Genomic DNA, 14,152 nt, shown 5'->3' with positions numbered 1-14,152 from the left:
CGGCGCCAAGCTTGGCGCCATCATGGCTGGCGCCAAGCTCTCGCCACGTCGGCATCCGCGTCAGTAGCTGCGTATAGACCTTGGCGTCAGGATGGCTGGCGCCGAGACGTTGTAGCTTGGTGCCAGCATGGATAACGCCAAGCTAAGAGTCCATTTTTGGAATTAGTTCCGCCAGGAGCCTATTTGTGAGAATCTTTCGCAAAAAGGGCTAAAAAATAAAAAAGTCGGTGGCTAAGGTGCATAACACATTGTGGGTGTGCTTGTTGTTGCTAGAGTAAGTTGAGTCGTGCTCCGTCTTAGGAGATATAACTAAGTGGACTCCTAGTCTAGATTTTTCTCTAAAAAATTATTGTATTTATTTACGAACTGAAACGCGCAAGATTTTGAAAGTAAAATATGGAAAACAGAAGCAATATATTTATAATTGTAACATGAAAATTATGTCAATAGAATTTTAGAATCTCATTGTAAATCACAATAGGTAGTCAGCAAATCCTTTTTGGCCTTTCTCCACAAAACCCTCATAAAACGGAAAAGAGTTTCTTGCTTCCCTTCAGAAACCTTCATTTCACGTGAGCAGGGTTGGGAGCCGGGAGCCCAAGTCCCCAATCCCCCAGAATTTTCGTCGAATCGGCTGTGAGATCCGCCCGGTTCGCGCTCCGATCCGGCGCTCTCCGTCGGGGTAAGGTTCCGCCTCCCTCCGACGAGATGGCTGGGAAGGGAGCCAAGGCCACGGCGGCCAAGTCGGCGGACAAGGACAAGGGGAAGAAGGCCGGCGGCCCCGTCTCCCGCTCCTCCCGCGCCGCGCCTCAGGTCAGCTCGATCCCTCCGCTCTGGTTAGCTCGTCGCCTTGCCATCCTCGAGGCTTTTAGATTTGGTTTAGATGCAGTCGTGCCGTGCATTTTGATGTGTTCTCGGGGGGCGCGGTCGTTAGATTCATCTTTTGTTTTCTCCCGAGGGCTCAAATCATGCGATGCGGTTTTGCGGAATTTCAGAGGGTTTTCTTATGGTTGTTGGATACTGGTCAATTTTTTTTTCTTGTACAAGGTTTTGGTAGATCTGGAGAAGGTCGTGGTATGTCTAGTTGGGTCCTGTGGATGAAATGATTGTTAGAAGATTTGGTTTCTGCAGTAGTCGGTTAAAGGGTTTTTTTTTTCGTGTTTACTTTGAGATTAGCAGACAAAAAGCTGGTGTGCCATGGTTACTCTTGGGGCGAAAATTTCGAAATGGTACTAGCTTGTTGATTCTAACTTGCAGATTTTTGAGGCAGCCTAAGTCTTGGCCCTCAATTTGGGTGTATCATCATTTAGTATTTTCCTTGCCCATAGCCTTGAAATTAATTTCTCTTCTTCAACATGAGGACAAATGAAACTGCTTGAGATTAGGTCTCCTTGCTTCACATTGTATGCAATGCTGAAAATTTAGAAACATACTCATTTTGGATTTTCTTTTCTCTAAAGCTGATGCACTAATGCTGTTTTATCCTGTAGGAGAAATCTGCTCCAAAGAAAGACGTTTATCAATTGTTTGCCGAGAAGGTTAGGGATAACAAACAACTGGAATCAAGATGGGCAATCATGCAAGAAACTCGAGTGGAGTATTTTCGTGGAAAAGATTTCACTACCTTCATCAAGAATCATCCAGAAGTCAGGGAAATTTTAGGGCCGGACAAAGATTTAGAAGTGGAGGACATTGTTAACACTTTGCTGACCAAGGACCTTGTGATAAGATGTGACCGAGTTATGAAAACTGTCAGGCCTGGCAAGAAAAAGCTGTCATCATGGCCTGCTCATTTGGAGATACATAATGTAAGTGTTGTATGCTATTTATATAAAATGCAACAGATATATATCTTCTGATTCTGTTGGTTAAGATAACTGTTTAATACTGTGATTCCACCCATTCTTTGTTCTTGAAGTCTCTTAATGCAGCATTTACATTACACTGCATCATCTCTAAGCTAATCATCGTAATCAAACTCCATTAGTAATACTAGAAGGTAGATTTTAGATACTTCAAATGTGGTGCAACTAAACGCCTTTTATTTGAAGCGATAGATGTTTTCAAACCGCATACAAGAATGCTTTTGCAGGGAACGCCACCCTTTTATGTAAAGGCACACTTTCAAGGCACCCTAGCATAATAGTTTAAGGTTATTGATAGGCGATTAGGCATCACATAAGCAACCCACAGCGAAGGGGTGAGTGATATACCGTTAACATACTGCCCTGGAAGTTTACCTAACCTCTATCAGTAATTCTACTTGAAAGTTACATCATTTGCATTCCTCTCTTGATGTCAAGTAAAGGTTTTCTTATGAAGTTATGGTTATGTTCTGCTCTATTAATCATGATATATCTGTTTGCTGCTGTTACCTTCAAATGTGGTAATATGAGACTATAAAAAAGGTGCAGGAAACAGACTTTATCATCTGTTTTCCATAGTTCTTGTAGTTTCTTAATAGCTGTAGTTACTACTACTTGACAGTAAGAAGTACTTATAATGAGTCAAAGTCATTGGGATTTTTCAATATAAGATGACTAATTGAAAAATCTCAATTTTGATGTAGTAAGACCCATCAATTCTGATAATTACATTATCTATTTCTTGTATCAATTTCAGTTCTAATTAATTTTATCTATTCTGTTATCCTCCTCATATCGAAATGAATGGAGATCCGTTTGGAGTTAGTTAATTAGGTTTGATCATGTATCTTTCTCCATTTTATTTTATTTTTTGTTAATGGAGTGATGTCAAACTAAAACACTATTAGAGCTCCGATATGTATTCAATATTTTACTGAATTCATATGTTCTAAATCTCACAATATTTTCTGATATTTTTGATAGCTCTTCATTAAAAGGAGGTATTTTATTTACAAAATGTCTCTATTCCTAAAATTCTGTTTGGTAAATTTGATTATGCATAACAATTCACTACAGAATTTGTTAGTGTTATTTCTTTCTTGGGGTTGTTCTTACGTAAGTGGGTTTGATTTGTACTTACAGGAACAAGTGTTTACTGAAAATGATGGTTTCTTTGCTTGGATGTTTCTCAAAAGGCGGACCTTGTGGCAGACAATTCTTTCATTTGTTTGGCCTCTTTTTGCACTGGCAGTCTGCTTATTTCCAGTTTACCCATACCAATGCAAGATTGTTGTACTTTACTCATGTGCTGGAGCGCTACTTTTCATCGTCTCCATTCTTTTGCGTAAGATCTCTCTCCCTCCTTCTCTGGTTCACAACTGTTGTTTAATGATTGACAGTTGTTTACAACACATCTATGGTTAGTTAATGACAGTTGTTTGCATGTGTTATGTGTGCACACTTCCAACACCCCATAACACTTTGGTCAATTAACCTCTGAGTAATTCATGAATTGTTTTTGCCTGTGTTATGTATGCCCACGTCAGATCCGAGGGTCCGACATCACATCCTAGTCATTATACATCTTTGATTATGTTGCTTGCCTGTTGTTTATAGAAAGTAGATATCAAAAGTTGGCCTTGACTTCCTCAGTGGAAGTTTACAGTATATATTGATGCTCTTGCAGTTGGATATATTTCTAGTTATGGATTAAACCTTAACATGTTACCTATGAAAAAAATCCATTACTTACTAGTTCCAAAAATTCAGGTTACTGCTTTATCAGTTGTCTCACTGTGTTTCAGAGTATATCATATTTCATCATGCTTTTAAGAATGTAAAAGTTAGCGCTATAAAATATAGAGTAGACCTACCTAAGTGCTGTGAGAAAATGCTGCTGCATTTGTATGCTCCCTGTGATCCAAAATATAAGTCTCTTAAGACATTTTTACGATCTACAAGTGATGCTTTGACTAGTAATTTCTGTGAAAACGAGCTATCTCAGTAAAAGATGATTACACATTATGTGAGCTTTCATGGTGAGTCTGACATCAACCTTACCTTATCAATCAATCTGACTCTTGATTTCCTGTTGGTCAAGGCTATATAGAAGTTTGACCAACATGAATCCTAAAAGGCCTTACATTTTATATCGAAGGGAGTATTCTAGAACCATAAATAGCTACACTAAGTCGCCAGTAGTAGTAGTAGGAATGTCTTGCTGTTCTTTCATTAAATGGATTGCTACAATAACTTCCCTTTCCTTGTAGCAGCACAGTTGTGTTTGGACTAAATCCGAGTACTTGTGGTTGTAGCCAGGGTTCACTCTCACTGGTAACTCCGATTATTGGAAAAGTTCGGAATTTTTCTCAGATTTCTCAAAGAAAAAGTACTGGAAAAGAAACTTTGAAAAAAGATTTTATATTCAAATTCATGGGCATGGTACAATAAAGTTACAAACATTCATACTTTAACTATAAGTCGCACAGCAAGCTTAGTGGATAGGTTCTACCATGTGCCAGATGTTGTGAGTTTGGTTATCATTAAAGTGCTATTTGCACCACACTTTAGGGTCGGACCCAAACCTCAAGTGCACCAATTGCTAAATGTAAATAAAAACTGGGGTGGTTTTAAACTCAAGACTTGATACGTGCGGAAGCCATGAGCTAAACAACTTGAGCAACTTGAGTAGCTATTCACTTGTTTCATCACAACAAATTTTCATCTGTTTTCCAATTCAAATGCATCCAAACTTCATTTTTTTTTACCAGATGGGTTTTTTCCTGGATCCACCTGATAAACTAGGTTGACCAGTGGTAACTGACTGGTGATCTATTCTCTTCTTGTGGCTGAGAGTTTGTATTTGCTACTATGATTGGTAGCTGTGAAATGTTGCTTGGAACTCAGTACAATTTATGTTTTGGTTTGGATGACTGTTCGGAAGCCAGGGGTAGAAAATTACTACTTTGTGACTTTCCTATGATATGCCATAGTTTTTAGGAAGCCTATGATAAAAGTATATTTTTCCTGCAAGAAACTATTTCCCAAGAGAATCTCGTAATGAAATAGTATGTTGATGTTCTAAAACGGTTTATGCTTCCAGTTTCAATTCATTTCCCATTAAATATTGGTTTTGAGGATTTACCATTGTTTAAGGAAAAGTCTATCGAACAACGGGTCGCACTCCTGAGCTATCTCGCGACTCATCGTCATCGCGCCGCTGCTGCCGGAGAAGAAGGGGTGCTGGGGGTGAGGTCGCCGGAGCCGCCGGAGCTGCAGGTGGGTGAGGTTGGCAGCGGGGGCGTGGCGGACGGAGTTGTTAGGGGAGGGTGGGGTCGAGGGGCAGTGGTGGTCGGCGAGCGGTGCGGCGAGGTGGCTGGAGCCACTGGCTGTGGGTGGAGGCTGGGGGTGCAGGGGTTGCGCGATCCCCTTTTCCCTCGATGCGTCGCGAGATAACTCTGTCCATTGTTTAAATCTATGCTGACTGACCTAGAATGAGGTATCCATTTTTGGGGGGTAAAAATCTGGTTTAGGTGTTTTATTTTTAAAAGGAATTATTACTTTACGTAAATCAATAGACAAGCTTGAAATTCTTCACATTTGCTGTCTTTGTGTATATGTTGATTTTTTTATGTCCTAGTACAAAGCAATGAGCGATGGATTGCCAGTAATATTATAGTCTTACCAGTTGACTTTTTATATTCTTGCTCTTTGTGCTTGTTTTTGCTGTATTGCTGATGGTGGGGTTGTATGTCATGTGGCCAATCTGCACCACATACTATATTTGTTCCAAACAGCTATTTTTTGTTCTGATGAGCTCATTGCCCTTCTTATCGCTTAGCATTTTGTTTTGTCCCTAACAATCCATGTCTTCTATTTCCATGGGATTGCAGTAAGAGCTGCTATCTTCGGCATCCTATGGGTTCTTCTTGGGAAGCGTGTGTGGTTCTTCCCCAATATAAATGCAGAGGAGACGACGTTTAGAGAACTAGTTCGTTTTTGGCCTGAAAAGGATGAAGGGGAGCGGCCAAAGTGGACATCAAGACTTTTCTATGCTCTTGTTGCTGTATTGGTGATACTGCTCCTTAGGCACCATGCTCCAGATGAAGCAGCTAGAGCCAGGTAATTTCTTATCTGCAAAGATTTTCTTATTTCATGTTCTGACCTAAGAGCCACATTAAGTTAGGAGCAGGTACACCTGCCATAGGAGAAATCTTACTTCATCATTGTTTTCAACACATTTGGAGTTCTAGTTTTTTTTTTCCTGAGCAACCATCTTGCATTTGTTCACAGTGTCCACCCTTATTAATAGTCTTATAGGCAGCATAATTTTTGTTGGCTGATTGCTCTATCTTCTTGGAAATGTTCATTCGGCTAAGTTTAATAACTTACAGCCCATGAAATAGAACTGCACTTCCAATTATATAGGCAAATTGGAAAGCAGTATGTCCAATTCAAAATGTTGCTTTTCAATGTACTGATATCTTGCTACAGCATACAATCTAATTCATGGATCTGTCATATAATTTTAGATGGTAGGACATCTTTCGTGAGCATCGTCAATGATTTTTAGTGTATTGGTCAGGGAATTTAAACTGCCGTGTCAATGCAGTGAAGTTCAATTTCATGTTCTGAATCGCTTTACTAACCTTTTATTGTTTCTTTTTTGCCCTGTAGGTACCAAAAGAAGGTTTCTAACATAATTGATGATGTTCTGGAGTGGTCTCCAAAGTTGGCGATTTCTGGAATGATTGAAAAGCATACTGGGGCAAATATGACGGAAGCCAGCAACTACACCAGCACGGCTGGGACTAGTCATGCCCCTTCATCTGCAGAAGGCAAGGCTACAGAAGCAAACCCAGATACCCAGGCTGACTCAGATGAAATCCAAGATAGCGAGTATGCTGATGATACGAGAACAAGATCAAGCAAAGCTTAAAACGACTTCAACTTTATCATGTAGTCCTTTTTTAGTACTCTTCGTTGCTGTTCATCTGCAGAATTATATAGATAGGTTACTGACAACAAAAAATCAAAGTGCTCATGTTTTGACCATGTTCCATTCATATATTGCCAGCAATGGCTGTATTCCAAGGTTCTCATAGAATGTTTTCTAGTAGAGCATGACCAAATTTTCATATGGATGCACCTGCGTTCATGCTTTGAGCTTAATGATTCTTGGTAAGATGGTTTGCATTTGCGGTGAAAATCACGGGTCGGCTGCAAGAACTACTGATTTGGGACGGTGGTCCTTTAGAATGTACACCGTGGAATCATAAGTTGCCGTGCTCCAAAGAATTCCTATATGGCTATATTGCCTGCTTCTGTGGAAGGCCATACCAAAGGTGGAATTTTGTCAGGAATTGACATTCTTACCTGCTCCAATTGAACTTGAGTGCATCTAAAAAAAATATGATCATGAGTGGCCAACCAATCAAGCGGAGTGCGCTGTGTGCCAAAGAAAAGGGAAACAATATAAAGGCTCCGAAAACTAAGACATCGTTTGTGCTCTCCCAGGCACAGATGTACCGTAAAAGACATGGATGCGAAAGCTGGATGTATCATCCATCATCCAGGTTCACCCAATGAACCAAACGAGAGAACAACAATACATTGGCAAGCACCACAGCAGTTTGGTGGGTGAGACAGTCTGGTGGTAGTTGGTAAAGTTAGTTTCGGGAATTGATTTTTTTTCTTGGGTTCATTAAATGGAAAAAAAATTGAAATCAAGTAAATGCTCTGTAAATTTCTATTATTTATAAAATTTGACAAAAAATGATGCAATTCCTATTTGACAAGGTATTTTAACGGTTTGGTTTTATTTGAAAGGACCTATAAACCTGTAAACCAAATTTATCGATGTTAACCAGCCAATAATCTTTTACATCTGTTTATGAGGTGGAGCAATGGTCAAGTAGAATTAAGAATCTAGAAGGTTGTAGACACTATGATTATTCAGCAAAACTGCATTATCATTTAGTATTATCATAAGACCAATTATGATGGGCATTGCAAATGGCTCTAAGCTGGCCTTTCCTTTAGCTGAAGGTAACGTGATTCCAAATTCAGAGCTACACGTGAGGGAGGTGTGATTTTGTTCTCTATGCCATTTAGTTAAAGAAAAGAAAATGTAAAACTGCTAAATTCGTCCAAATTTACACTATGGCAATGAGAACCAAATGAATTGATATAACATGGGATAGAATTGGAAAAAGTTCAAATTACTCTCCTTAAATATGTCGATAAATATTTATCTGAAACAAAGCCGGGCAATGCATGTCTGGCAAACCAAATCTTGGACATCATTTTGAATCACCATAAAAGGCTGTTGTCTATGCTTTTGTTCTCTTTATTTTTTTTTCTTCCAGCAAGCTTTGTCCACTAACAAACATGAGGATAGCGCTCCTAACTGGAACTACAATTCCAATTGATCAATAGTCTGTCCAGTCCTGACATTAGGAATTGGGCATTTCTATGTAGATGAGCTAGCGACAACAGCAAATTACATCACATATATATGATGACAGCTGACTAATAGGAGGTTAGAAGAGATCTTTTCTCAACCTATACTTATCTACGTTTTGTACTGCCAATAATGTCAGCAACTTATCCATCTCCAACACTATTAGAGACATCTGGGGGGCCACTGGAAGAGCATCTGCTTGAACTGGTGCCTTCTGTGATACTGCTACAATTAATCTGCTTTATGCATTGCTTCTTTGTTTTCAAGTCAGAAGAGGAATCCTGTGAAGATGACAAACAACCATTAAAGTTTTGCTCACTTTTGCTATTTAATCAAATTTTGCACTGTGAAAATGTGTTTCCTAGATATATTTTGTAGTACCCACAAAAAAAAGATTCTATAGATTTCAGCAAATCAAGAACATAAAACATCTACTACATCATATTCATATGGTGAATATTTATATGAAACTGAAAACTATCCTTACCTTGTTAGCGATCTCTGAATGTGAGGGACCTGAAGAACCAGGAGTTTTCAGTTCAAGATCAGTTGCAACATCACCAACGTCACTGGTTCTCACTCCACAGCTTGCTTGCTGCAATGTAGATGATTTGCTTCTACAGTCTCGCGCAGGAGAGTTAGACCGATGACTACTTGAATTGGCAACTGGGCTATTAGGTTGGTTAGATGGCTGATCAGTGGGAGGATGACAGGGTTGAGTGTATGCCATGTAAGGAGTGCATGCATTGGGGATTGTTCCAGAAGTTTGACTTCGGAAAAAGGGGTACGCCTGCAGCTGCGGATGCATGGGTACAGCACCAGAGGGTATGGGAACTGGGACTGGGTAGGGATATGCTGGAGGTGGCCCAATGACAACGGAAGGTTCCATTCCAGCCCATGGGTACAGCACCCGCATTCGTTGCTGATACTGGTTAGTCAAGTTATCAACCTCAGATTTCAGTGAAGCTTTCTCATCTCTAAGCTCGTTCTTTTCTTGTGTCAACTACAAGTACCAGTAAAATGTGTATCAGATGCCAGAAGTTTTCTGTGGCTGACCTGCTTCTTTGTACTAATATTTACCTCGCGTGCTTCTTCAGAAAGTGACGTGTATTCAGCTTTCAGCTTGTTCACATGAGAAGTCAAATCTTTCAGCATCTGGATTGTGTCACCAAGGATAGTTGCCTTATCATTCCTGGGACGGTCTGGATCTGGATATTTGAACACGTAGCTGACATGAGATGACGATGAAATTACAGTGGCAACTCTAGCATTTTATACAAATAGATTCAGCTAGTAAGACCAGCATATACAAATTTCAAATGATCATCTTGCATATGCACAAACTATCAAAATTATATCCACAAATAGCAAGGATTCACATCATGGAGTCCAAAATAACTTATTTCCTTAATTTTAGAACCAGCTACACATTTTCATTCGCATGACTTCAAAATAAGGTTCCAGACTAGATGGCACAGATTAACCTTTCTCAATTGCAGGTGCTACCGTGCCACAAGTCTGCATGTGGACAACTACTGACCAGGGGCGGAGCTTTATTGGGGCCAGGGTGGGCCATGGCCCCCCTGCATTTGTGTAATTTCCGTTGATACTACAGTATCTAGATGCATTTTGCTAACAAACCTTCATCAAATGGCCACCTCTGGACTCCCTAAATTATGTATGGCCATTTCTAAATTCTCCTCCAAGCTCCACCACTGCTACTGACTATACATGAAAAATCAAGTGCTCTGGCAGCCTTGACCTTTAAAAGTGTTCGAATTGAAATCTTGAACTAACAATACCCCAGGATACTTGACGCACTTGACCTATTCAAAAGCTGTTTTGAACAATGTGGATGCCACATCACCAACCACATAATCTCAGATATCAGGAAATAAAAATCAAAGATGTAGAGACCTAAATGTCAGTCCCCTCCCTACCTTCTTCCTCTTCCTATTCCGCATTACATTTTTTTTATCCTTCTAATGTTTGGCTTGGTATTTTCTACATCAACATCCACACATTAAAACCACTTTACTTGGCATCAGAATCCAACAAGATTGAGTCACAGGGTTTAACGTCTATACAGTTTCATAGCTCAGGGTTGTTCCTTGGACAAGGGGCGCAGTTCAAGGTTGAGGATTGGACTTGTTCCTTCAATAAATTCTTTTTTCAAATGAAAGACAGAAGTAACTGGATGAGAGAAGAAAAGACAACAGAAGCAAGGATTTAGTTCCAAATGTCCTAAATTGCTGCTAAACAGGTCACCACTGACTAGAAGTCAAGAGACTGGCCATTTCGAAAATGTAGTAACGGTGGAAGGTAAGGTTACTTTTTGCCCTGTTGCTCACTGCTCTGTTCATAACTGCATAAGATCAATGCATGGATTAACATACAAGTTGCATCCGAGCAGTTCATTAAAAGAATAATGTCAACGTACACTTTCCAATGCTAACACACAAATATGGCCAACGGACAGGGTATTAAATACTATCACATTGATTGAGTGGTCATATTCATTTAAAGCAAGAACATACAGAGGGCAGTTTCTATCAGCATGTGGTAGTTTAAACTTCAAACAATGTTGCTCTTTTGTAGAAAACTAGCAGGAATGAAATTAGAAGAAAATGGTTTAGTCAAAAAAAGGCCTTTTGTCATAATAGTAAGGTACCAATACAAAAAACTATCTATGGAAGAACTGAGTCTTATTTGGTAGCACAATACGATACAGATTGTGTCGTAAGCACCTAGCCAAGCATGCAAAGTTCTAGATCTTCACGTTGTAAGACAGCGAAACAAAAAATCCTAAAAAAAACTATGTCAAAAGTCATATGTCAAGCAGGACAAGTAGGAGGCCACCAAACATAGAGACACACAAAGAAGTTATCCCACTGTTTATGCAGTTATGCATATATCGCAGTAACTAACACCATGCAGGTACCTGTTCTTGATGACCCTTCTTTTGTTCAAGCATCAGGTCTGATAAGTGAAATGGTATATGTACTCCATGGTATAGCATTATTGGCAGTTCAGTTTCAATCATGTTCTACTCACTCCAACAGTTTCAAGGTTGCCTATCCCCTACAAGTTGACTACAACTGAACTTAATTTCTTCTCCTGGATCCTCAGTATCACGTAGCTAATATAATCAAGAAATTTTCATTCATACAAGACTACGAGAGTCAACATCTACAATAGAGCCACGGAAGATCAATGTGGGTTGAAGGCATAGGGCCCCATTTGCTACAGTCGCAGCCAGTACAAATTTGGTACAGTAGAGGCGCACTATGTGTTCTTGCCATAAGAGAGTATCCGGATTTATGGGACTTAATGGCCAGATATTGAGCTGCAGCTGGAAATACAGGATGAGCACCAATGGAGGATTAGGTCAGCTTATTGAGCCTTCTTCTTGGGGTTGGTACAGTTCAAGCCATGGAAACTCATATGCAAATCTTGGGCACCAAGATGCAGTCGCTTCTTTGTATGGCTAGAAGTACATAACTGATGGCACACACCCCTGCTTGCCCTTTATGCGATCAAGAAGAGGAACAATTATAACTTTGTCTCTAGTATCCATATGCAATATAGTTTGCAAACATTTATCAAATGACTTTACTATGGTCTAGGTACACGCCACCTGGAAAATGGCAGAGTTGACCATGGATGTGAGTAATAACTTGAGAGGAGAGACTATATTTCATTTTTTAGTGATTATTATGTGAACGGCAGCAGCCAGGTGGCCAAGCCACCTCCCTTGAATAGAGATTGGTCACAGAAGGCCTAGACGACTAAAAACCTAAAAATAAGTTTGGTTTACTAACTAACTAGACATAAGAATAGGCTAACAAGCTAACAAACTAGAGACGTTGTGCTGCTACTTCTTGTAGGGCCTTGCCCATTATGATAAACTAATAAGCAAGTCATGACCAGAACACCGATATTTGCTAAAATCACTGATGGACAAATTTCATGGTCAAAGCTAAAATGTTTTACAAGTCCAACCCATCCAGTACTTGTCCTCATCAAACAGCACATCCTGGCGCTCTGTACGCTGAAATACCGCATACTATTCACTCCACAAAGGGAGTAGATCAGGTCAAACCATGAAGTGGAAGCACATAAATGAACTTCCAACATCACTAGGGCCCCATAAGACTTAACGAGGGTTTTCCCTGTACCATGTACTATTTGTCTATTTCTAGTGTCAGGCTTTAACTATGGTAACTTTATCTATTCTTGCTCAAGCTTGGTGCACAACATGCTGTTTCATAGGAATGCTACATTTGAAATATAAACAATGTAGTACTTTTTTCTTGTTCTGAATTCGCTGTTGTGGCCTGTCCACTCTGATCCTCTTGCTGCGGCTGCACATAGCTGTGTATTTTGCCTGTCCACGCTCTCCTTCTTTTTAATGTAAGAGGCAGCTCTCCTGCCGGTTCATTTCGGGGGAAAAAAATAATGGAGTACTTATTGGTAATACAAGGGTGAACATGTCCTAGTTTGTTCTGTTTAGGTATACACTCTTGCTGATTTAGCATTTATAAATGTGTCTCTTCATAACTCATAGAAGCAAACATACCCATTAAAATTCATGGATAGCCTACATGGAGCAACTATGATTTAGTTTCATCCATACCACCATTTGAGTTGAATATTTCATCTATACCACCAACTCTGTTGATATGTATGACAACAACCCTCATATCATTGACTTAACCTAATGGTATAGGTGAAAGGTGCACTGAAACGATGATTTGGATGAAAATTACCCTATTTTCATGCTCGAGACAGAAAACTGCATCATACCAAGTGTGTTTCCCAATTCCTGGAACTGCTCATTTAATTTATCTCTTCGCATCTTCTCACGATCAGCCTTTTGTACCTTGCGTGCGGAAGACGGACCTTGGGCTTTGCACTCTGTCCTTTGACTGTGGATAAAAGAGGGAACACTAGTTATTAGCAAATTCAGATCAGACGCATGTATGACCGTAGAATATTTTGTGCAAAATCTACTGTTGATCACACTTGATTTAAGTGCATATTCATAGTGTTTTGCTTTACTCGATCATAAGCTGTAGGCAGTTTTTTCCTTAACTATCTTTATAGACCCCGCACGTTATTTCTTAGGATGCCATTGCTATGGAAGAATTATCTTGGGATAAAACGAATCTGTCCTGTAAAAAATTGTCAAACGCACGTAAGTTCACCGAATTCAACTATCAGCTGCTCAATTGACGTCGCCACAGTAAAACACTAGCACTAGAGAATCCATCTAACTCTACGTCCCCCAAAATTCCCCAGATTTGAGTAAGAATTGGATAGCTTATCCCAACAATTCCCACCGAACTGGCTCCTAACCCTACAAAAAAGATTAAAAAGCAAAGCAAATCAGCTGAAGTGGTGTGTGGGCAGGACTACCTCATGTCGGCGTCACGCGGGTGGAAGAAGCCGTCCTCCGGCGGCTGGTGGCCGCGCGGATCCATGGTGTGGGACGAGACAGGAGTGTGGAGACGGGCAGGGCAGGGGGCGCGTGGTCGCCTCGCTTCCCGTGGCGTACGCGCAGGAAGGTCGCGGAGGCAGGCAGGTTGGGCCAGCTGCAGAGAGGAGGGCTCGTGCCCCACACGCGGTTGGGTTATCACCCAGCATTTTCTATTCGGCTAGTTGCAGATGCACCCTTGAAGCATCTCTGTTTCTCTCGTTCCGGTCCAGTTTGCTCAATCTGGCTTGAGGCCTCGTTCGTTTCGGTCGGGATGGCTCGGAACGAGGTCCATTCCAGGTGGTTTGGTCCGACCTGGAATGAAGTCAAGCCTCAATAAAAACTGTT

The 14,152-nt window shown here is 40.4% G+C and overlaps 2 protein-coding genes across 2 annotated transcripts; one reads left to right on the top strand and one right to left on the bottom strand.

Moving 5' to 3' along the window:
• Positions 1 to 539: 539 nt before the first annotated feature.
• LOC117848668 (uncharacterized) lies at positions 540 to 7,050 on the top strand. The gene is made up of 5 exons (XM_034730165.2): positions 540 to 813; positions 1,491 to 1,808; positions 3,009 to 3,210; positions 5,759 to 5,987; positions 6,543 to 7,050. The coding sequence occupies exons 1-5, from the start codon at positions 709 to 711 to the stop codon at positions 6,802 to 6,804; spliced, it is 1,116 nt and encodes a 371-aa protein (XP_034586056.1). The 5' UTR covers positions 540 to 708; the 3' UTR covers positions 6,805 to 7,050.
• Positions 7,051 to 8,070: 1,020 nt separating this feature from the next.
• On the bottom strand, positions 8,071 to 13,951 carry LOC117848676 (transcription factor bHLH121). Its single transcript, XM_034730177.2, has 5 exons — positions 13,747 to 13,951; positions 13,135 to 13,256; positions 9,409 to 9,536; positions 8,816 to 9,331; positions 8,071 to 8,609 (listed from the first exon to the last, which is right to left on the bottom strand). The coding sequence occupies exons 1-5, from the start codon at positions 13,809 to 13,811 to the stop codon at positions 8,472 to 8,474; spliced, it is 969 nt and encodes a 322-aa protein (XP_034586068.1). The 5' UTR covers positions 13,812 to 13,951; the 3' UTR covers positions 8,071 to 8,471.
• Between the last annotated feature and the right edge of the window lie 201 nt (positions 13,952 to 14,152).

Source organism: Setaria viridis, chromosome 1 (genome assembly GCF_005286985.2).
Source record: "Setaria viridis chromosome 1, Setaria_viridis_v4.0, whole genome shotgun sequence".
NCBI lineage: Eukaryota > Viridiplantae > Streptophyta > Magnoliopsida > Poales > Poaceae > Setaria > Setaria viridis.
The sequence above is the reverse complement of the archived record's forward strand: the minus strand, read 5'-3'. Positions and strand labels throughout refer to the sequence as shown.